Genomic DNA, 25,592 nt, shown 5'->3' with positions numbered 1-25,592 from the left:
CTTATTTTACTTTTTGAAAAATGGCAACAACAGACAATGGTGGCTGGCACAATAAAAAGACAATGAGTGACAAAAGATCACTTTACAAATCCACAGAAATGTAATTTTCTTGGGGAAAAAGAGACGTTTCCATTTTGTCAAATAGCGAGGATTAAGCCATTATTCAATTTTTTACATGCAGAAGACAAATTATTATTAGGAACAGGAAGAGAAAACTTTATAGAATTTGTTTTGTTTTGTTTTTTAAACTTCATAATCCTGAAGTTTATAAAGAGAGATGCAGAAGTGATATTAGTCAGACTTGTAACTTTCTTGATAGCTTATTTCTTCCTGTGTTTGGGAAGAGGAAGAGATTGATTGAAATGATAACACAAATAGGTTTTGGTTTAATAAGTAAAATAAGATTACTTAATAAACAGTTTTTAAAGAAAGCATTACATTATAATCTATTCTGTTCCCCTTCCTAGCAAACAAAGCAAACTATCTTTCCCTTCCTTTTATTCCTAACAGAAAAATGAATGTTGCCCATTTTTTGGCTTCAGATTGGAATCCAAAATCAGTAAAGTGTTCCAGGATCATTCATTTATCAGGTTTAGAGAGAGTTTTTAATGTTTGGACTGTAGGTTTTCTTCAAATCTCAACTTGTTTTCCTCTGTTACTCCTAGAATGTCTTCAAGGTCATCAATGGCAGCCTGTAAATGAACAGTGAAAATAATATTTGTTACTTAAAGACCTCTTACAAGTCTTCCATCCAGTCCCTCAAGCATTTCCTCCTTTTTAAAGTTGAGTATGGTTTAGATCAGTTATGCTCAAAGTGTGTTCCACTAACCAGCAGCCATATATTAATTGTTGGTTTTCAGTCTTAACGAAATGGGTTAAAAACTGAGAGGATGAACTTGGAAACCTTTATAGAGATTTTTGTGTCTATTAAATATAATGAAAAAATGGGTTTCTGTTTAATATGTATTTGATTTTTTCATTTTATTTTTCTAGTAATTCATTTTTGTTGTATTTCACATATGTATCGATGGATAATAGATCAGAAAAAATACAACAAACAGGTCCTTCATTGCAGTTAATTTGAGATGCCCTGGTCTGCTGCTGCTGCTGCTGCTGCTAAGTCGCTTCAGTCGTTTCTGACTCTGTGCGACCCCATAGACGGCAGCCCACCAGGCTCCACCGTCCCTGGGATTCTCCAGGCAAGAACACTGGAGTGGGATGCCCTGGTCTAGTCACCCTAAAATGAAGACTAGTCGGCTGATGGGAGCATTTATATCCGTTGGTTTGGGGGAGGAAAAGTGGCACATTTCCATGCATTTTATTTATTTATTTATTTATTGAGGTAAAATCCACATATCATAAAATCCACCCTTTTAAAGTGTATAATTCAGTGGGTTTTAGTATATTCATAAGAAACCATTACTCTATGTTATTCCAGAACATTTTCATCACCTGAGTAGAAATTCTATACCCATTATCTGCCATTCCCCATTTTCTACCTCTCCTACCTCTTGGTAACCTCTTATCTATTTTCTATCTCTGTGGAATTGCCTACTCTGGACATTTCATGTAAATGAGTCATATAATGTGTGGCCTTTGTGTCTTAGCATAATGTTTTCAAGGTTCATCCATTTTGTAGCATGGATCAGAACTTAATTACTTTTTTATGGCTGAATACTATTTCATTGCCTCTGTTATCTATTTTTACTTTGGTTGTTTGCACTTTAGGTGTTATACCTAAGAAACCATTGCTAACCACAAGATCACGAAGATTTATACTTAGTATTCCAATGTATGAAATATTATTCATTTAATATGATGGAATTCACCCATTTATCTGTTGATGGATATTTGGGTTGTTTCTACCTTTTGGCTCTTATGAATAATGTTTCTATTAACACTAATATATGTTTCATATGAGCATATATTTTCAGTACTCGGGTATAAAACTAGGTGTGGAATTGCTGAATCATATGGTAATTTTGTTTAACATTTTGAGGAAATATGAAACTATACATGGCAATGACACCATTTTATATTCCTATCAGCAATATGTGAGGGTTCCAGTTTCTCCATATCCTTGTCAGTGTTTGTTATTATGTCTTTTTGATTGTAGCCATCTTAAGTGTGTAATGGAATCTTGTGGTTGATTTGGATTTCCCTAATAACTAATGATGTTGAGTGTTTCTTCATGTTTTTACTGTGTATTTGTATATCTTATTTGACAACAGTTTATTTAAGTCCTTTGCTCACTTTTTAATTGGGTTATTTGTTTTTCTGTTGTTGAATTGTAAGAGTGCTTTATATACTGTGGACACTAGAGATATCATATACATGATTTGGAAATAATTTTGCCACTTCTCTTAAGTTGTCTTTTCACTTTTGTAAGTATCCTTTGGTATACACAGAAGTTGTCAATGTTGATGGAATCCAACTTAGTATTTTTATGTTGCTTGATTGCACTTAACATATCATATCTGAGAAGCCATTGCTAACCACAAGGTCTTGAAGATTTATACCTGTTTTCTTCTAAGAATTTAATACTTTTAACTTTTACATTTATGTCTTTAATCCAATTTTACTTAACTTTTGTATTTGCTATGGAGTTGAGAGGTACAGCTTCATTCATTTGCATGTGGATATCCATTTGTCCCAGCACTATTTATCAAAAAGACTATTCTTTTTTCATTGAATGGGCTTGGTGCTTGTTGGAAGTCAATTGACTGTAAAAGTGAAGATTTGTTTTTGGACTCTCAATTCTATTCCATTCATCTATACGTCTGTTCTTATAACAGTACCACATATTCTTGATTACTGTAGCTTTGTAGTAAGTTTTTAAAATTTAGAGGCCCTCTTTGTTCTTTTTTCCCAAGATTATTTTGACTATTTTGGATCTCTCAAATTTCCAAATGAATTTTAGGATTATTTTGTCAATTTCTGCAATAAAGCCAGCTAGGATTTTGATAGGAATTGCAATGAATCTGTGAATCAATTTGGAGGGTACTGCCATTTTAGCAATGTTAAGTTTTCTGTTCCATAAACATAGAATGTCTTTCCACTTATTTAGGTCTCCTTTCTTTTATGCTGTTTTGTAGTTTTCATCAGACAGGTCTTGTACTCGTTCTGCTAAACTTATTCATAAATATTTTATTCTTTTTTATTTAAAAATTAATTTTAGATTGTTCATTGCTGATATATGGAGATACAACTGATATTTATATTAATATATAGCTATTGGGTCTTAAAAACTTGCTGAATTTGTTTATAAGTTCCAACAGATTGTTTCTGACTTCTTTAGGATTTCTATATACAAGATCATGTCATCTGTGAATAAAGAGAGTTCATTTCTTTTCAAACTTGGTGCCTTTTATTTCTTTTTCTTGCCTAACTGTCCAGGCTAGAGCCTTCAATATAATGATGAATAGAAGTGGTGAGAGCAGACATCCTTGTCTTGTTCCTGATCTTGGGGGGAAAGCTTTCAGTCTTGCACCATTAACTATGAGGTTAGCTGTGGCTTTTTCCCAGATGCCCTTATCAGGTTGAAGAAGTTACTTTTTAGTCCTAGTTTGTTTGAGTGTTTTGTTTAATCAAGAAAGGGTGTTAAGTTTTGTTAAATGCTTTTTCTTCATCATCTTTCATTTTTATTTGGCCTTTACTTTGCTGGTAAATCCTTGTTTACAAACTGAAAATACTTATCAGGCTGCATTAGGATAGTAGACAAAAATACTACCAAAAATGAATCTATTACACTTTTTAAGTTTTTAAAAGTTATTCCTATTTTATCGAGATTTAAAGTTTTTACCTTTGAACCTTCTGCTAAGACACTTCAGTCGTGTCTGACTCTGCGACCCCATAGACGGCAGCCCACCAGGCTCCCCAGTCCCTGGGATTCTCCAGGCAAGAACACTGGAGTGGGTTGCCATTTCCTTCTCCAGTGCATGAAAGTGAAAAGTGAAAGTGAAGTCGCTCGGTCGAGTCCAACTCTTTGTGACCCCATGGACTGCAGCCTACCAGGCTCCTCCGTCCATGGGATTTTCCAGGCAAGAGTACTGGAGTGGGGTGCCATTGGGTTAAAAAAAAAGTCAAGATAGCAATGATTCACATGAGATGCAGAAACCATGAGATATTTAAAAACTACTGGCGGATGCATGTTGATGGATGGCAAAACCAATACAATATTGTAAAGTAAAAAAAAATAATAATAAAAAAATTAAAAATAAAAGTAGCTGAGAAAGCGAAAAAAAAAAAAAGCTACTTAAGAATATCCGACTTTTGGTGATTTTTAAAGTCAGACAAAGGGCAGAGAGAAAAGGCCTTATTTTGTCAATAGCAGTTGGCTCTGCCAACCTCAAGTCCAAGGTTGGAGTCTACTAAGTCTGCATGGTTTGGGGGATAAACTCTGTGCCTTAGTCTGCCCAGGCTGCTATTACAAAACACTATAGATGGGGTGGCTTAAACAACAAAAATTTATTTCTCACATTTCTGGAGGCTGGGAAGTTTGAGGGCAAGGCGCTGGCTCTTTCTGTTCCTGGTGAGAGCTTTCTTTCTGGTTTGCAGACAGCCATCTTTTTGCTGTGTTCCCATTTAGTGGGGAGACAGAGACAGAGAAAGACAGAGAGAAAGAAAGAGTGCAAGGTCTGTGGTGTCTTATAAGGGCACTAATCCCATCATGAGGATCCCACCATTATGACTTCATTTAAACATAATTACCTCCCAAGGTCATCTTCTTCATATATTATCATACTGGGGATGAAGAGTTCAACACGTAAACTTTGGGAGAACATAGTTCAGTCCACAGCACCATCTGATCCTGACTATTAGCTGTATTTGGACAGACTAAACTGATCACATGCATATAGGCTCAGAATTTCACACATCATGGTAACAGATGAAATGATGCTAGCTGGCAGGAACTTAGAATATAAATGATGAGCACAGATCCTTTAGAAAGTCCAGTGAAAGTTGATGCAACACATAAAATCACTCTGAAGAGCAAAGCATTACTATCATTATTACTGTTATAGAGGGACTCTTGAGAGTCCCTTGGACTGTAAAGAGATCAAACCAGTCAATCCTAAAGGCAATCAGTCCTGAACAGTCATTGGAATGACTGATGCTGAAACTGAAGCTCCAATACTTTGGCCACCTGATGTGAAGAACTGACTCCATAGGAAAACCTGATGCTGGGAAAGATTGAAGGCAGGAGGAGAAGGGGACGACAGAGGATGAGATGGTTGGATGGCATCACTGACTTGATGGACGTAAGTTTGAGCAAGCTCCAGGAGTTGGTGAAGGACAGGGAAGCCTGGCATGCTGCAGTCCATGGGGTCTCAGAATCAGACATGACTGAGTGACTCAACTGGCTGAGCGGGACTGGGCCCTAGCTCAGGGAAAAAAAAAATTCCAAATTTTTATTTTTATCAAGCTTTTATTGGGCTTTCCATTTAAGAGAAAAATCATATGTGGTTTCTGATTGAATCCCCTGAGTTACTTGACCCATTCAAACAAGATGAAGGCTGACTGGGAGCCAGATGCACACTCCAGTGAGCAATATCAAGTGTTTGTCTCTGTTTAGCTGATATTTTAAAAATTTTGGTATATCTTGCTCTCATTTTCTAGAGTTTAGAGAATTCTAGACAGTTACACGACTGGATTTCCTGAAGCAACATCCTTAGGTGACGTTTGGAAGCTTCAAAACATTATGATGATATACCTGTCCCACTTCAGCAAAATGGGGTGGAGCAGATGGCTTACAAACATACTGAGGTTTTCTTCTGTTTCTCCCTATACACGTTGTCCTTCCTGGGATTGGAGAACTTTTCTGGCTCTAGAAACTTAGACTTCCCAGGAATCCTTAGCCAGATATTGTATTATCTGAAATATAGGTAGCTTATAGTCAGGATTTTTGGTCGTGACAGTCTCTGTTTTGGCTCCATTGTGGCACTTCAATGTCACCTTCAACATCAGAAAACCCTGTTGTCTTGTAAGCTTAGATTTGGAAATAGCAGCAAGTTAAAACAAGTCTACTATATTTAAAGAAAAAGTTTCAGACTATTAAATTTAACTAACAGGTTCAGTGGGAACCTTATAATATTGACCCTACATGCTGTAAAATATGTACCGCTTACAATGAAAAAAAAAAATGGTTTAGCACTTGTTTACAATACAGCATGAGGTATTTTCAGCCCTTGTATAGAAATTAACCAGGATCGTTAGTTAATTAACACCTCACCTTAAAATTGGTCTCGCCTTGCATATTAGGTGCTGATATTTCTTGATGGATGATGAAGAGATTGCGAGCAAAGGTCATGAGGACCCCCTGGAGATCTTCACCGATTGTTCTGTTAATGATATCCAAACAAATGAGTTTACCAACGATTCCCCTCACATGCTTAAAAACAATCACCCTCTCATTTGTGCCTGTCTGGTGATGGAATTTAATGAGTATTTTCAATCTCACAAGGTGGCAATCTTCAGGGAGATATGAAAGATGAGGCTCCATTTTAACTTGTCAACAAAAAGGATTTGTGTAATAAATATTTTTTATTAATCAACATAGCAGAATGTAGGAACAGGTTCAGTCATTCCTAGCAAAAGGCCACCACTGAGCTAGGACACTAGAATTAGCTCATTTTAAAAATTGTTAGTTTAAGAGAATTGTTTCTCAGTGTAATTCATGCTTAACAATTTACTTGCCTACAGAGACATTGGCACCTCAGTATTCTGGAGACTTTCATCTAGGGTTTATTTTCTGTTTCATGTATACAAGTGATTCCTGCCACTTAGGAATGCATCCCATCTATGTGCAGAGGAGAATGTGCCCCATTCATGAATAGCTGTCTTTATAAAGCTGAACACACATTTAAAGAAGATTTCAGAGAACTTGGAAACCATCTTGTAGGACTAAATTATGGTCAGTGAACATTCCCAAACCACTAGATCATTGTAAATTTTAACTTGGAAACAAGGTACTTTCCTAGCAATTATTCAAACCTTTTTTAATCAAAGGAAAAAATAGATTAAATGAATGCATTAATTTTAAAAAATTGTTCTGTCCTGAGGGGGTGAACCTAAAGAGCTAATGCCTCTTAAGGCAGCTGCAAATAACTTTGGGATTACTTCTTTGCCAGTTGTTATCTGTAAAATAAGTCACCGTAGAGTCAGGCTTAGGCCCTTTTGGAATGGCTTCCTTACAGCCTGATTGGGCTTTCCTTGGATCAGGTTGGAAGTAGAAATCTTCCTAGTTCCAAGACAGGAGACCAGAGCTCTATGCCTTGCTACTGACTTTGGGGAAGCTACTTAAGCTCTCTGGGTCTTCATTTCTTTTCTCTGAGATGAAGGAAGTGGACTAGACAAGTACTTCCAAACTTCTTGAGTTACATTCCCCCAATCCAAGGACCACCTACTCCTACCCCTTATAGCTACTGAACATTGGTATCTTTTCTTTTAATAGAAAAAACAATAGCCAAAGGCAAATTTTTGTTGTTGTTGTTCAGTCATTAAGTTGTGTTGGATTCTTTGCTACCCCATGGACTGCAGTATGCCAGGCTTCTCTGTCCTCCACTATATCCCAGAGTTTGCTCAGATTCACGTGCATAGAGTTGGTGATGCCATCTAACCATCTCATCCTCTGCTGCCACCTTCTCCTTTTGCCTTCGATCTTTCCCAGCATCAGGGTCTTTTCCAATGAGTCAGATCTTTTTCAGTGAGTTGGCTCTTCACATTAGGTGGCCAAAGTATTGGAGCTTCAGCTTCAGTCCTTCCAATGAATATTCAGAGTTGATTTCCTTTATGATTGACTGGTTTGATCTCCTTGCTCCAGGGAGTCTCCAAGGGACTCTCAAGAGTCTTCTCCAGACCACAGTTGGAAAGCATCAATTCTTCTGTGCTCAGCCTTCTTAATGGTCCAACTCTCACAACCATACATGAGTACTGGAAAAACCATAACTTTGACTATATGACCTTTGTCGGCAAAGCAATGTCTCTGCTTTTTAATATGCTATCTAGTTTTGTTATAACATTCCTTCCAAGGAGCAAGGAGATGGTTTATGTATCTTTTAATTTCATGGCTGCAGTCACTGTCCACAGTGATTTTGGAGCCCAAGAAAATAAAATCTGCCTCACCCACAGTAGTAGATATAATGGTCATCTGAATGAAATTCATCCATTCTCATCCATTTTATTTATTTTCCATTGTTTTAGAACTAATCTTTTTAAATTTTTAATTGTAGGATAATTACTTCACAAAATTGTGATGATTTTTGCCATACATCAACATGAATTGGCCATAGGTATACATATGTCCTGGAGAAGGCAATGGCACCCCACTCCAGTACTTGTGCCTGGAGAATCCCATGGACGGAGGAGCCTGGTAGGCTGCAGTCCATGGGGTCGCTAGAGTGGGACACGACTGAGCGACTTCACTTTCACTTTTCACTTTCATGCATTGGAGAAGGAAATGGCAACCCACTCCAGTGTTCTTGCCTGGAGAATCCCAGGGATGGGAAGCCTGGTGGGCTGCCGTCTATGGGGTCGCACAGAGTCGGACATGACTAAAGCGATGCAGCAGCAGCAGCATACATATGTCCCCTCCCTCTTATACCCTCTCCTGCCTCTCTCCCCCTCCCACCTTTTAGGTTGTCACACAGCACTGGCTTTGGGTTCCCTGCGGAGTACATCAAACTCCCACTGGCTACATATTTTACATATGGTAATGTGTGTGTTTCAATGCTATTCTCTCAAATCATCCCACCCTCTCCTTCCCCCACTGTGTCCAAAAGTCTGTTCTTTATGTCTGTGTCTCCTTTGCTGCCCTGCACATAGGACTGTCAGCACTATCTTTCTAGATTCCATATATATGCATTAATATACAATATTTGTCTTTCTCTTTCTGACTTACTTCACTCTGTATAATAGGCTCTAGGTTCATCCCCCTCATCAGAACAGACTCAAATGCATTCCTTTTTATAGCTGAGTAATATTCCACTATGTATATGTACCACAACTTCCTTAGCCATTCATCTGTCTATCCCATCCATTTTAATTCACTGATTCCTGAGATGCTGGTGTTTAATCTTGCCATCTCCTGCTTGACCACATCCAACTTACCTTGATTCATGGACCTAACATTCCAGGTTCCTATTCAGTATTGTTCTTTAACAGCATGGACCTTACTTTCATCACTAGACACATCCACAGCTGAGTGTCGTTTCTGGTTTCACCCTATTGCTTCGTTCTTTCTGGAGCTATTAGTAATTGCTCTCTGCTCTTTCCCAGTAGTATATTGAACACCTTCTGACCTGGGGATTCATCTTCAGGTGTCAAATCTTTTTGCCTTTTCATACTGTTTATGTGGTTTTCCAGGCAAGAATACTGGAGTGGGTTGCCATTTCCTCCTCCAGTGGACCATGTTTTGTCAGAACTCTTCACTATGACCTGTCCATCCTGGATGGCCCTTCACCATGACAAAGCTGTGATCCATGAAGGGGAAAGACAACTTTAGAGTCATTAATTTTTTTTTCATTTTTTTCTTTTTTAAATGATGAAAGTATGATAACACATTTACAGTAGACTTGGAAAACACAGAACAAAGTTACATATAGTTCTACTATATTTTACAATTTTTTAAGTAGATAAATTAGAATTTTTAGTAGGAGTTTCAATATCAAACTCTCAAAAATTAATAGAATGAACAGACAGAAAAGTAGAAGGATATAGTAGACCTGAATAGCACTATGAACCAATTCAACATAATTAAGATATATACAACTTTCATACGATAGCATGATACAAATTCTATTCAAGTTCCCATAGACTACAAACCAGGAGACACTGGAACATATCTGGGGACATAAAAAAAGGTACAAAAAATTTCATGGTCTAAAGGTATTGAAATGGTACAGAGTCTGTTCTCTTAGCACTGTGGAATGATGTTAGAAATCATTATCAAAAGATATTTGAAAATAGTCCACATATTTTCAAGTGCAATGTGACAATTACCAAGAGAGATCTTGAGAGTAATTAATTTTTTAACAGTGATTTGTATTTTATTGCCACAAGGTCAGTATGTATTGGACCCCAGGTGCTTCTCCAAATTCCTGGGTCCCATCCAGATCGGCAAAATCAGAATCTTTGATTGTGTAGTTTCACGAAGTCCCTCAAGGTGATTCTTACATGTCCTGAAGATTGAGACTCATACTTTAAAAAAAATTGTGTGTGTGTGTGTGTTTGTATGATGCTGAGTCCACACATGGATTCAAGCTCCTCTAGCCACCCCCTCAGCCTGCTCAGGTCCATGGTTCCCAGCTTGGGATCCAAGAAACTAGATCGACTGTATGTCCCCTTTCTATTAATAATTCATCTCTAGAACTTCCTTCATTTTTCCCTTCCTTGAGCTTTCTACTTAAATTCCACTATTTCCAGAAATATCCTAGTATAAGTGAAATCAGATGAAGTTACCCCAGTGAAGCCAAGCCACACAATTTTGATGTGGAAGGTTCCCTCTTAGAGCTCTCACCTGATATGGCCTGCTTGTCAATAAACCCAAACAAAACCCAGCCAACTCATGAAAAAGCCTCTCAATCCTCCAGAGAAAATCAAGCAACACTAATAAAAGTTTATATTTGTTCATCTTATCTTTTTCAATGTGCTGTAAATATTAAAAGGAAGAAAAATATAGGATAGAAAGTTTCCCAACAAATCAGAATGACTTAAAGGTACCAAATAACCATATTTCAAGATATGAATAAGATACAGTTCAAGGCTATGGCTCGAAAGTTCTGAGTCCTAGATGAGGTAACAGCTTTTACTAAGCTCTCCAGAATAACCTGGAGAGAAATTTGCAGGAAACAGGAAAACACAGAGAAACCCCCTGAATGGTGCAAAGGACTCTTAGCATAAAATGTGGAGACTGCACCAGGGCTGGAACTAGATCTGAGGAGAGGCTACAGACCCTGCCTTTTAGGGAGCATCTTGCCAAGTCATCAGACCATTTTTCTAAGCATGTCAGAATGACAACTGCCCTTCTGCAATCAGGACATCTGAGCTGGTTCCTCATTAGTCAGATTTGCTGTGGCTTGTAGGTATATGTGTTTGAATATAATATGTTGTTAAAACTAGACTCTTACCCATTGATTCTGGATAATTAATCAGTTATAATAATGAACTCCCACTGACACATCTCAGGTCAATTTATGAAATACTTAAAGATCTAAATAAAACAAGATAGACTTTCAATAAATCAGCACACTGAGTAAAATGCAAAAGAAACATCATTCTTGTTGGTTGTTATAGTCTATTTTCTTAGCTTATTACATCTCTTAGATATACTTCATACTTACAACATTCCCAACCTGTCTCTCTTCAAGTTTTCAAATAATATAAAGATAGTTCCTTGTCTGTCCTATAAAATTTGAATGGGAAGAAGAGAAATAGCATATTATGTTGGAAACGAAACGTACTACACTAAGACCACTAAGGCTGATTTGAATTGAAGTCTAGAACTAATTGCAAATATTGTCAGAAGCACATTTGGAAAGGCTGTCTCCAGAATATGGAATAGATATATTCCTGGTCAGTGTTGTCTTTCAACTGAGATTATAATTTACATCAAACATTGTATAAGTTTAAAGTGTACAACATGTTGATTTGATATATTTATTTATTGTAATTTGATTATCACAATAGCTTTAGCTAAGACCTCTATCTCATCACATAATTATGATTTCATTTTTGTGGTGAGAATATTAAAGATCTAGTGTCATGGCAATTTTGAAGTATATAATATAATATTGTTGACTGTAATCATGATGCTCTTTGTTAGATTTCCCTAGAACCTATTCTAATTTTCAAACTGCAAATTTGTCCCTTTGACCAATATTCTCCCAATCCCCCACCTACCCCAGGCCCTGGTAACCGCCACTCTACTCTGTTTTGTTGAGTTTGACGTTTTTTTAGATTCTACATGTAAGTGATATCATACAATCTTTGTCTGGCTTTTCTCATTCAGCATAAAGCAGTCAAGTTTCATCTATGTTCTCACACATAACAATATTTTCTTCTTTCTCATGGTTGAGTAATATTCCATTCTACATATACTTTTCAAAATTGATATATAGTTGATATACAATATTATATAAGTATCAGGTGTACAACATAATGATTGACAATTTTTAAAGGTTATACCACATGTATAGTTCTTTTAACATACTGGCTATATTCCTTGTGTTGTAGCTTATTTATTCTATACATAGTAGCTTGTGCTTCTTAATCTATCCTTGTCTTATCCCTCCCACCTTCCCTCTTCCCACTGATAACCACTCGTTTGTTCTCTGTATCTGTAAGTCTGTTTCTTTTTTGTTATATTCACTAGTTTGTTGTATTTCTTAGATTCCACACGTAAGTTATAACAAACAGTATTTGTCTTTCTCTCTGATTTATTTCACTAAGTATAATACCTCTAAGTCTCTCCATGTTGTTGCAAATAGCAAATTTTCATTCTTTTTTATGGCTGAGTAATATTCCATTGTACATATATACCACATCTTCTTTATTCATTTACCTGTTGGTGAATACTTAGGTTGCTTCCATATCTTGGCAATTGTAAATAGTGGTGCTATGAACATTTGGGGTGCATGTATCTTTTCAAATTAGTGTTTTCTACCCAGGAGTGAAATTGGTGGATCTTATGGTAATGATACTTTTAGTTTTCTGAGAAACCTCCATACTGTTTTCCACAATGGCTGCACCAATTTGTATTTGCACCAACAGTGTATGAGGGTTCTCTTCTCCACATCCTCACCAACATTTGTTATTTGTGCTCTTTTTGATGATAGATGGGTATGAGGTGATATCTCATTATGATTTTGATTTGCATTTCTCCGATGACAAATGATGTTGAGCATCTTTTCATGTGCTTGTTGGCCATCGGTGTAACTTCTTTTGAAAAATGTCTGTTCAGGTCTTCTGCCCAATTTTTAATCAGTTTCTTTTTGTTTTTCATGTTGAGTTGTATGAACTGTTTATATATTTTGGATATTAACCCCTTAGTTGTCATATCATTTGCAAATATTTTCTCCCATTTAGCAGGCGGTCTTTTGTTTTGTCAGTGGTTTCCCTTTGCTGTGTAAAAGCGTTTAAGTTTAATTAGGTCCCATTTATTTGTTCAGAGAAGGCAATGGCAACCCACTCCAGTACTCTTGCCTGGAAAATCCCATGGATGGAGGAGCCTGGTAGGCTGCAGTCCATGGGGTCGCTGAGGGTCGGACACGACTGAGTGACTTCACTTTCACTCTTCACTTTCATGCATTGGAGAAGGAAATGGCAACCCACTCCAGTGTTCTTGCCTGGAGAATCCCAGGGACAGGGGAGCCTGGTGGGCTGCCATCTATGGGGTCGCACAGAGTCGGACACGACTGAAGTGACTTAGCAACAGCAGCAGCAGCAGCAGCACTTATTTGTTTTTGCTTTCATTTCCTTTTCCAATATGAAATTTAGCTCACTTTCTAGGTGATTCTCATGCACATCAAAATTTAAAAACCACTGTTCTAAGAGAAATGGATAAAAAATATAGGGAAGCAGTTTGTTGTGTGAAAAATAATTTGTACTTCAAAGGAAAGCTATATACTGTCTATATCACACCTTGATTCTATGGAAGATATTTTACAAGTGACTGAGAAATTCTGTCCAGTTTGGTAGAGGTTCAGTTGATTTTCCTCTCCTGCTTCCTTTGTGGAAAAATCAACTTTGCCTCCATTTATATTTTCATTTCAATAGTCATGATCTATAAAGATGTATGGTTTTTTAAAATTCTTTCTTGTCCTGATTATAAAATCTGCCTAATTCTTCTCTCTTAAATAAAATCTTTATCATGTGTGTAGTTTTGTATCTGTATGAGAGGCATGATTTTATCCTTTTTGGAAAACTATCTTTTAACATTTTTTTCTCAAATAAACAAAAGCTAGTGCTGGAGTTTTCCAAAAGTGGAAATGGCTGTCCCGTGAAGCTGTGGACTCCTCATCACTAGAAGTGCAGGAAAAAAAAAAAAAAAAAAAAAACTACATTTGGGGGATTTGGTAAAAGATACCACATGCCAGAATTGCAATTCCCCATTGACTCTCCATTTTATCAGGAAATCTAGGTATTAGAATAGACAATGGACTAGAATGGTGGTCAGTGCTGGCTGCATATTAGAATCATCTGAATGCTTTAAAAATTTAATGCCTGGACCCTACCTCTAAAAATACTGATATAATTGGTCTGGAGTGGGTCCTGGGTACAGTGCCAGACTAAGCCATACTAGAGCCCAAGGCAAAGGAAAAACATCAGTATATTTTTATTTGAAATATTGATATTTTGTTTATCATGGACTTCTTGAATTAATTTTGATTTTAACATTTGCATTACATTATTAAATTTATCTTTATTACTGAGGTCCTTTGGGTAAGTGCCTCACTTACCTCTCCTTACTCCCAAACTTGCCTGAACATCTGTACTTTTTAAATCTCGCTCAGGCCATTCTAATGGGCAGTCATGGCTAAGAACTATTGACTAGATGATCTTGTCTTGCATCCTTTACTGTGCTGCCCAGCGTGGTAGCCACTAGACACATGGGGCTACTGAGAACTTGAAATATTAGTAATCGTAATTGACTTTACTGCAGCTTTCAAGCTGTTCTCTTCAGAATAGTGGGGAACATCCCAGCCTGTAAAATGGGAGATAGAGTTTGTTTCCCCGAGGCAACGTGCCCTTTTTTGGGCTTCCCTGGTGGCTCAGATGGTACAGAATATGCCTGCAATGCAGGAGACCCAGGTTCAATCCCTGACTTGGTACACAAATGTAAAATATCTTACTTTTTGTACTGACTACATGGTGAAGTAATAATACTTCTTTTCTTTTTGGGGTGCATCCTTTTCTTGATACTAATTTCTGAATCTATCAAGTAGGCCAAGTTATGCTTCAGTAGTTAAAAAAAAAAAAAAAAACAATTACTAGTTTGTGTAACAAAAAAGTTGGTTCTTGCTCATACTTCATTTCCCACATGGGTCAGCATGGATGTCTGGTCCCCGTTGGTACATCAGAGCTGAAGGAGGCTCCATTTCAGTGTGCTTCCAGGATTTCCAAGGCAGGAAAAAGGACATGGTGACTCATGGAGTGGCTCTTAAAGGCACAGAAAGACATACATCACTTCTATTCATATTTCACTGGCAGAGGGTGGAGGAGGTATAATTCTGTTACGTGCATGAAAGGAGGAGAATCGGAACATTTTGATCAGCCACCATGACAATCCGTTGGCCTGAGGAAGTGATTGCTAGTGGCTGTGGAGCCATTTAGGACCATGGCACATTGCCTATATATGTATGAGACCGGCCCACCACACTGTCGCAGGCAGTAAACGTGACAGTTTTCTCCATATGGCTTTCACTACAAGTTCATTTCATTAGGAAATCAGTGGGGGTATTTTGTAGCATTACAGAAATACCAGGAATGAGACCTACTGAGTTGGTTACAAACTCAGCAATGCTTCCTTCCAATATTCAGCAAGGAAAAATAAACTCATAGGGTGATCTCATTTCCCCTTTTCACCCCTGAGATTTTGGACCAAAAATAACGTGTGAAATTCGATGATGATAATGGGAAGAAAAACATAATGTTGAGAATAAGGACTTTTGAGGATTCTTCTTTTGGTAGAAATGACATTGATGCGTTATTAATATTGCTTCTTGCCACATTAAATTTGATCAAGAGTGGAAACGGGTAGGGCTTCCCAGGTGGCTCAATGGTAAAGAATCTGCCTGCTGATGCAGGAGATGTGGGTTCAGTCCCTCGGTTGGGAATATACTCTGGAGTAAGAAATGGCAACCCACTCCAGTATTCTTGCCTGGAAAATTCCAGGGACAAAAGAGGCTAGCAGGTTACAGTCCATGGGGACACAAAGAGTCGGACACAACTGAGCAACTGAGCACACACGCATGGAAAGGAGATATACCACATGTAACACTGGAATTAGGGTAAGTGACCTTCTTTATAGACTCAGAATAACCCAAGGAGGCAATAAAATTTTAAGGAAGTTCATTGTTATACATATCTTTTTTTTTTTTCCTTTGTCAAATGGAGACAGTTGGGGTTATGGAGAAGTCTGTGCTTCTTCAACTGAAGAATATATAAGGAATACCTAGGTGGAATATTTTATTTGAAATGGATCTCAGAATTCTTGGAATAGATTAGAAATAATGTTTTAGAAACATACATAGTTAGTGAGAAACAGTCTTTAGAGAGAAAAAGGTGCATAGGAGGTATTCTGATGTAAGAAAAAGAATCATATTTGACTTTATGGACAATTGTGGATTAAGGCATAAAATGCTTGGCTGTGTGGCCTGGGGAAAGTGCTTAAACTCTTTAAGCACTAATTCCTCACTGTAATATGGCAGAAATAGCAACTTCTTACAGAAGATTAAAGAGATAATAATGTAATAGTGCTTAGCTCAGTGCCAGCACATAGTAGGTGCTTGTTTAAATGCCTCTCCAAGAAAATGCAATGGAGAGAACAAGTAGAGAGTTCTGACCAGGGATGGATCCCAGGGTCTGAAAAGATGTGAATCCTTCACAGGAAAAATAGAATGTCATTGTTAGAGAATTTGAAAAATTTCCAAGTAGTCACATGTCTCCTTCTCGCCTCAGAGTTTTATGACTCAATTTCTCATCTCTTTTTGTAGCTTTATTTATTATTTGTTCTTTTTCTTTCTGTTTATCTCCTCCTACATTATTTTTAGGAAGCTTCCCTGGTGGCTCAGATGGTGGAGTCTGCCTGCAATTTGGGAGACCCAGGTTTGATCCCTGGGTTGGGAAGATCTCCTGTAGAAGGAAATGGCAACCCACTCCAGTATTCTTGCCTGGAAAATTCCATGAACGAGAGCCTGGCTACAGTCCATGGGGTCACAAAGAGTCAGACACGACTGAGCAACTAACACACACACCTTATTTTTATAGACTGTTCCAGTCTCTGGATTTTCTCCTCCAGATTTTCTCCTGTTATCTTTTTCTTCTTCATATTGTTCCATCACTCCATCACCTTCAGTCTGTATTTCTCTTTCTCTTCCACTTCATCTTTCATCCTTTGTAGACTGTTTGGCACTGGAGACCTGGAGGCTACACCCATTGTGTCTTCTGTGCTTCTCTGCTCTTTCTTCATTCTTCTTGCCCTCAGTGGAACCCCTTCCTCTGCACCACCCACTGTTCTCCCGGGCCATAGCAGCCTGTTTTCTGTACCGAGATTTGTTCTTAGAAATGAATCTGATCAACTCAGAGCCATGAAGGTGTAAATAACTTTAAAAATTTGGTGCTTTACTTTTCCCAGGGGTACTAGAACTTCAATCAAGTACAAAGCCTTCAGCCGAAGAAATAAATCTCTAATAATAATTTTGGGCATTATAAAGTTATGGAGTATGTTTTCTTTTCAACAGGAGAACTTCTCTGCCAAATATGCCCACTCACAGAGCTTGTTCTGCTTTGATATTTTAGAAGCAAATAAGTTGATTCAGATAAAGCTAGAGTTAGATTTAGCCACCTTCTGGCATATGGAAGTCTAATAAACTCTGAGGCTGAAAACTACAGTTGACTCTTCAGCTGGCCATCAGTATCACTGGAAATAAACTAAAAATGGGGGAAACTGTTTTCTATCAGAACTCCTCCTGGAAAGAAACTATGATATGTCTATAGAAGGACGCTATGAATTGAATTATGTACCACTCCCCCACACCCCAATTCATATGTTTAAGCCTTAATACCCTACGTGAATGTATTGGAAACGAGGACCTTAAGGAAATGGTTAAGGTTATTGAGGCCATAAGGGTGAAGCCCCATTTGGATAGAACCTGTGTCCTTCTAGGAGAGGTTACAGAGATACCAGAGATTGTTCTGTCTTCACCATGTTCAGTTCAGTCGCTCAGTCGTGTCCGACTCTTTGCGACCCCATGAATCGCAGCACGCCAGGCCTCTCTGTCCATCACCAACTCCTGGAATTCACTCAGACTCACATCCATCGAGTCAGTGATGCCATCCAGCCATCTCATTCTCTGTCGTCCCCTTCTCCTCCTGCCCCCAATCCCTCCCAGCATCAGAGTCTTTTCCAATGAGTCAACTCTTTGCATGAGGTGGCCAAAGTACTGGAGTTTCAGCTTTAGCATCAGTCCTTCCAAAGAAATCCCAGGGCTGATCTCCTTCAGAATGGACTAGTTGGATCTCCTTGCAGTCCAAGGGACTCTCAAGAGTCTTCTCCAACACCACAGTTCAAAAGCATCAATTCTTCGGCGCTCAGCTTTCTTCACAGTTCAACTCTCACATCCATACATGACCACTGGAAAAACCATAGCCTTGACTAGACGGACCTTTGTTGGCAAAGTAATGTCTCTGCTTTTCAATATGCTATCTATGTTGGTCATAACTTTTCTTCCAAGGAGTAAGCGTCTTTTAATTTCATGTCTGCAGTCACCATCTGCTTGGAGAATTTTGAGCATTACTTTACTAGCGTGTGAGATGAGTGCAATTGTGCAGTAGTTTGAGCAGTATTTCAGTATTCTTGCCTTGAGAACCCCATGAACAGTATGAAAGGCAAAATGATAGGATGCTGAAAGGGGAACTCCCTGGGTCGGTAGATGCCCAATATGCTACTGGAGATCAGTGGAGAAATAACTCCAGAAAGAATGAAGGGATGGAGCCAGAGCAAAAACAATACCCAGTTGTGGATGTGATTGGTGATAGAAGCAAGGTCCAACGCTGTAAAGAGCAATATTGCATAGGAACCTGGAATGTCAGGTCCATGAATCAAGGCAAATTGGAAGTGGTCAAACAGGAGATGGCAAGAGTGAATGTCGACATTCTAGGAATCAGTGAACTAAAATGGACTGTAATGGGTGAATTTAACTCCAATGACCATTATATCTACTACTGTGGGCAGGAATCCCTCAGAAGAAATGGAGTAGCCATCATGGTCAACAAAAGAGTCCAAAATGCAGTACTTGGATGCAATCTCAAAAATTACAGAATGATCTCTGTTTGTTTCTAAGGCAAACCATTCAATATCACAGTAATCCAAGTCTATGCCCCAACCAGTAATGCTGAAGAAGCTGAAGTTGAATGGTTCCTAACATGTGTCACCATGTTAGGACACAGCAAAGAGGCAGTTGCTCTGTTAAGTCAGGAAGGGTCCTCACTGGGAACTGAATTAACTGGTACGTCACCTTGGATTACCCAGCCCCCAGAACTGTGAGAAATAAATTTACGTTATTTAAGTGAAGTGAAAGTGACTCAGTCGTGTTCAAGTCTTTGAGACCCCAATGGACTATACAATCCCTGGAACTCTCCAGGCCAGAATACTGAAGTGGGTAGCCTTTCCCTTCTCCAGGGGATCTTCCCAACCCAGGGATTGAACCCAGGTCTCCGACATTGCAGGCAGATTCTTTACCAGCTGAGCCACAAGGGAAGCCCTTTAAACCACCTTGTATATGGTGTTTTGTTACGGCAGCCCAACCAGACTAGGAGAATGTTCATAGGTAAGCAGCTTTGGTTGGGGTCAGAAAGTCAAGACATGCTTCAAAATGAAGAGAGGGTCCCCCTAAATGACCCCTAAGTCTGGTGAGCTACAGGGCTTCTACTTTACTAACATGGGGTGTATGAGTCTTGGGACAGATATCAACTTCCCAGGACCAAGTGCTACCCTCTGTGGCGTTGCCTTTCTGCTCATCCCCAAGCAGCACTCAGCCTTCCTCTAAATACATGTCAAACCAATGTTTAAAGAACATCTGTTTGAAGAGGTACCAAATTATTAGCTGCCTAAATCACCTACAGGCCTACATTTGGTCCAATCTTGGTCAACTGTCATCCTTCATACCTCAATATTATAGCCGATGCCATGGGCCTTACACATATGTAGAAAAACATAGTGGAAAAACAGAGAGAGATTCTCGTGTCTCAGCTGGGTGCTCATCACCGCATAGCGACTGGTTGCCTGTGACTGGAAAAAAAAAAAAAAAAAACAACAAAAAAAACACAGCTGAATGTCAGACTTTTTACAAAATATATAAACTTAAAATATTTTAAAAATTTCTTTACTTTTTTAGCTGTGCTGGGTTTTTGTTGCTCTGTGCAGGCTTTCTCTAGTTGCAGTGGGCAGAGGCTACTCTTCATTGCAGTGCGTGGGCTTCTTATTGCACTGGCCTCTCTTGCTGCGAAACATGGGCTCTAGGGCTTGTGGGCTTCAGTAACCATGGCCCATGGGCTTAGCTGCTCCGTGGCATGTGGGATGTTCCCAGACCAGGGATTGAACCCGTGTCCCCTATATTGGCAGCTGAATTCCTAACCACTGGACCACCAGGGAAACCCTAAATAAAATTTTAATCTCAGAATAATTGTGGATTAAGAGAAAAGTTGCAAAGATTATACAGAGAATTCCTGTATAGCTCACACCTAGTTCCCCTGCTTTTGACAAGGCACATTGATGTGGTACATGTACATGATGTTTGTCATGACTAAGGAACCAAATCGCCACATTACTGTTAAGCCCATACTTTATTTGGATATAATTACTTTTCCCCTAATTCCCATTTTCTGTTCCAGGATCCCCTCCACCTTATATTTGTCATGTCTTCTGTGACAGTTTCTCAGTCTCACCTGACAGTTTTGAGGGGTACTGATCTGGTCCCATCACTTCATGGGAAATAGATGGGGAAACAGTGGAAACAGTGTCAGACTTTATTTTTTGGGGCTCCAAAATCACTGCAGATGGTGACTGCAGCCATGAAATTAAAAGACACTTAATCCTTGGAAGAAAAGTTATGACCAACCTAGATAGCATATTGAAAAGCAGAGACGTTACTTTGCCAACAAAGGTCCATCCAGTCAAGGCTATGGTTTTTCCAATGGTCGTGTATGGATGTGAGAGTTGGACTGTGAAGAAAGCTGAGCGCCGAAGAATTGATACTTTTGAACTGTGGTGTTGGAGAAGACTCTTGCGAGTCCCTTGGACTGCAAGGAGATCCAACCAGTCCATTCTGAAGGAGATCAGCCCTGGGTTTTCTTTGGAAGGACTGATGCTAAAGCTGAAACTCCGGTACTTTGGCCGCCTCATGCGAAGAGCTGACTCATTGGAAAAGACTCTGATGCTGGGAGGGATTGGGGGCAGGAGGAGAAGGGGACGATAGAGGATGAGATGGCTGGATGGCATCACCGACTTAATGGACGTGAGTTTGAGTGAACTCCGGGAGTTGGTGATGGACAGGGAGGCCTGGCGTACTGCGATTCATGGGGTCTCAAAGAGTAGAACATGACTGAGCGACTGAACTGAGCTGAACTGATCAGGTATTTTGTAGGATATCCCTCAATTTAGGGATTTCTGATATTTTTTTCATGGTTAGATGAGGGTTGTTGGTTTTGGAGAGAGAGGGAAACTGCTACTTTCATCGCTTCATATCAACATGACTTATCACTATGACACCAACCATGGTCCCCTGGCTAAAATAGTTTTCATTAGATTCCTTGCTGTAACGATTCCTTCCGCCTTTCCATAGTGTGCTCTTTGGCAACAAATAATTAAAGTGTACTTCACCTCCTTGAAGGGACCAATGCTAGAGCTTGCTTTAATTCCAACTGCTTTCTTTGTTTGGGAAATTGCTATTCTTTATCTTGCTTGCCTATCAATGAGAGCTATCCCAAAGAGACTGGTTATAGTAGGTCCAAAGTATTTCAACTATAGTATCTCCTAAAATACTGGAAATTTAATATGTGCAAAAGAAAGTATTGATTCCTGATAGTTTCATAGCATGTCCTTCATGAAATGTGATATTTGCCTTTGACAATTATCTCTGTTTGTCCTTGGGTAAATGGAAATTTGGAAAACTGCTCATAGAGCCATGGCCAACCTTACTGCATAAAAGTGGCTACACATGGCCCAGATTTTGAACTTTGGGGACCCTCAGGTGCTGGGCAACTGCCTGATCACGTGCAGTGACTTGAAATAGGAGAAGGAAAAGGGGTGCTGCTGGCTCCCTGCTGCTTCACAGCTGGTTGCAAGGATCCTAACGACCTGACACACTATTTTTGTGAAACCCCAAGCCCCTTGTCTGCCTCTGAGCTATTGTAGGGAACTGCGTCTGACTGAGTGAGTACCCAACAGAAAATAAACATCCTTTCCCCCACATCTCACACACACACACACACAGATTTCATGTTCATCTTTTGTGACATATGTCCCCCACATATTGTGTTTTTTCTTTAAACATTTACATAGTGTATCTGATGGTCACGTTATCTGTAGTAGTAATTAAGCCCACACACAAGCAGGGTCCACATCTCCAAAAATGTTAGGCTCCCACAGGCTAATGCATTGAGCTGTGCACGCCACCCCCCAGATATAACCCCCACTTGGAGCCACTGGGAATTCTACTTTTACAAAAGAAAATCTATTTGACCATCTATTGTCTCACAGCTGTACTTTGTTATCTCCCTAACCTATTATGAGTTGTTCTCCTGGCTGGCACCCTGTCATGACTGGGAGTTTTCTGAGGGCAGGCACTCTTTGGCTTCTGAATCCCCAGGCTGGACATGATGCTAGTGTTCAGTATTTCTTGAAAGAATGGATGCATGAAATAAAGTAAGTGGACTGCACTTCTCTCAGACTGAAGAGGCACTTCAAAGGATGTAATTCCGGAGACTTACAGTCACTGAGAGCTTTGGGGCAGAAACAGAGATTGATTCACAAAACAGGGGGCAGTCACATATGCTCTAGAAAATGACAGCTCAGGACAGTCATTCCAGGCCTTGCCCCTAGAGGACATCTTTTGGAGAACAATGTAGCTCTGGCAGAGATAATTGGAGGGTAACAAGAACTGGCTAAGAGAAGCTCTGGGCTCAGCTATGCAATCAGTCTGGGGGAGCATGACCACCATGCCTGCTCACCCTGCCATGCCAGGCTGTGCCATGCTTCTGCCTTCACAGCAAAGGCCCAGAAGCCTGAGCTCTTGTGTATGGAAGTGAGCTGTAAATACTCTGAAATTCCATTGTGGTTACTGAGCATGTAATTGCGTGGTAATTACCATGAATTCACAAGATAATTCCAAGGTTATTTTTGTCTTCTAAACTTGTCTTATGCTGCTATAGTATATAAACTAGCAAACCCAAGATCAGGCACCAGTCAGTGAGGGAGAGAGACGGGCAGGCATCTGATACCAGGATCCAGCTCAGTGCACATCTTGGCTCCAAAGCGAGGCAGAAGAACTCACTGTTCAGTATTACTGGACAGCAACTATCCTGAGGTTTCTTCTACTCTATGGAGACAGACTGCAGTTCCACTCCTCCCAGACCTGGGCTTGTGATTCATATGGAATTGGAAAGAAACACCAGGATATTTGATATATGTCTCCAAGTAATGTCTTCTTTTCCATGACCATCCCCATCCTAGTCCAGACCATTGTAGCCTACTAGGGAGATGCAGGTACAAGCAGAATTCAGTAGTGGAGAGGTTAAACAGAGAATGACCAAAGATCAAAACCTGACTAGGCCACTTACTGACTGTGTGATCTTGAATATGTCATTTAACTTCTCTGACTTCTGATGATTAAACAAACACCTAGTACTTGATACACAGTAGCTACTATTATTTTTGCTGTTTCTTTGAAGACTTCCACAGGATTTGGGAGCATTGTAGACCTATACCAAATGTAATTTTCCAGGCTGTTCCTTCCTCAACTGGTACCTGGGATATTGAGCATTACGACCATAATTTAATGTTTTCCAAACTTGATTGGTCAATGCTCTGAACTCTTCAGTGTCTCCTTCTTGCCTTCAAGACTCCCCAACTTTCTCAATCACTTTTCCCCAATCACTTTTCCCACTCCCTGCCTCCCATAATCTCTGTCCCAGTCCAGCTGGTTCATAATAGACCACAGTCTCTCTTCAGCTACTGTCCTTTCTGCTGGAGAGGGTCTCCCTCTCCTTGTCATATGGTGACTGCCTTAGTCTGTAAGGCCAGACCAAGTTCTATGTTCTGAGCAAAGTGTTCTCTGTCCCCATTTGTCCACAATTGTTTCTCCTGAGAACCCCAGCAGCAAGTTAAGGGACTATCACTCAAAAGGCATTTAAATGAGAACTCATGGTTTTCCTTTGTGTGTGCGCAATCTATTTTATATTTCTTTTCAACTCTTCAAGGACAGGGACTTTGCCAAATGTCCCTGTATCCTGGATGCTTTGTGAAATTCCTAGCTTAAGTGCTTAATAAATGTGTTATAATAATGCAAATAAAGATGAACATACATGATACACCTATATTTTTAAAAGACTTAACCAAGTCTGCAGTCTCTACAGGCAAAAACAGCCAACGATCTAGGGTTGTCTTTAATTCAGACTGACAGCATAGATGACAGTGTTGTCTCAAGGATTAGATGAGTTCATAAAGACCTTGGAACAGTGTCTGGCACAGAGTAAGCACTCAGAAACAAGCTAGCTCTTATTAACATTTGTTAAGCTAAATTACTTCACAAATAAGATAAAATACTTGAAATTAAACAACCAACCAGTAAATCTTTTCAACAGAAAGGGACTTCAATCAGAAAACCTGGGCTTTTCTACTCACTTAACTTTATGATCTTGGGCAGCTCACTTACCTTTACCTTTACCCTTACTTTCCTTTAATCTATAAAATGAGTATGATAGCCCATGTCTTAATTATTCTTGGGGTTATCATGGGGATCAAATAAGCTCAGTTAAGTTGCTCAGTTGCATCAGACTCTTTGTGACCCCATGGACTGCAGCACGCCAGGCATCCCTGTCCATCACCAACTCCCGGAATTTGCTTAAACTCATGTCCATCAAGTCGGTGATGCCATTCAAACATCCCATTCTGTGGTCCCCTTCTCCTCCTGTCTTCAATCTTTCCCAGCACCAAGGTCTTTTCCAATGAGTCAATTCTTCACATCAGGTGGCCAAAGTATTAGACTTTCAACTTCTGCATCAGTCCTTCCAATAAATATTCAGGACTGATTTCCTTTAGGATTGACTGGAACTCCCTGCAGTCCAAGGGACTCTCAAGCGTCTTCTCCAACAGTACAGTTCAGAAGCATCAATTCTTCAGTGCTCAGCTTTCTTTATGGTCCAACTCTCCTCTCACATCTATACATGACTACTGGAAAAACCATAGCTTTGACTAGATGGACCCTTGTTGGCAAAGTAATGTCTCTTTTTTTTTAATATGCTGTCCAGATTGGTCATAGCTTTTCTTCCAAGGAGCAGGTGTCTTTTAATTTCATGGCTGCAGTCACCATCTGCAGTGATTTTGGAGCCCAAAAGAATAAAGTCTGTCACTCTTTCCATTGTTTCCCTATCTATTTGCCATGAAGTGATGGAACCAGATGCCATGATCTTCGTTTTTTGACTGTTGTTTTAAGCCAGCTTTTTCACTCTCCTCTTTCACTTTCATTAAGAGGCTCTTCAGTTCCTCTATGCTTTCTGCATATCTAAGGTTATTGATATTTCTCCCAGCAATCTTGATTCCATCTTGTGCTTCATCCATCCCGGCATTTCGTATGATGTACTCTGCATAGGGTGAC

General features: G+C 39.4%; 1 protein-coding gene across 1 annotated transcript in view; it reads right to left on the bottom strand.

The window, feature by feature from the left end:
• Positions 1 to 579: 579 nt before the first annotated feature.
• IQCH (IQ motif containing H) overlaps positions 580 to 25,592 on the bottom strand; it is a 224,554-nt gene continuing 199,541 nt past the window's right edge. Inside the window, 5 exon segments of the mRNA XM_055536471.1 lie at positions 580 to 608; positions 611 to 692; positions 6,233 to 6,341; positions 11,340 to 11,401; positions 19,886 to 20,008. Of these exon segments, the coding sequence (XP_055392446.1) occupies positions 580 to 608; positions 611 to 692; positions 6,233 to 6,341; positions 11,340 to 11,401; positions 19,886 to 20,008 (405 nt within the window).

This window comes from Bubalus kerabau, chromosome 10 (genome assembly GCF_029407905.1).
Source record: "Bubalus kerabau isolate K-KA32 ecotype Philippines breed swamp buffalo chromosome 10, PCC_UOA_SB_1v2, whole genome shotgun sequence".
In the NCBI taxonomy this organism is placed as follows: Eukaryota; Metazoa; Chordata; class Mammalia; order Artiodactyla; family Bovidae; genus Bubalus; species Bubalus kerabau.
The sequence above is the reverse complement of the archived record's forward strand: the minus strand, read 5'-3'. Positions and strand labels throughout refer to the sequence as shown.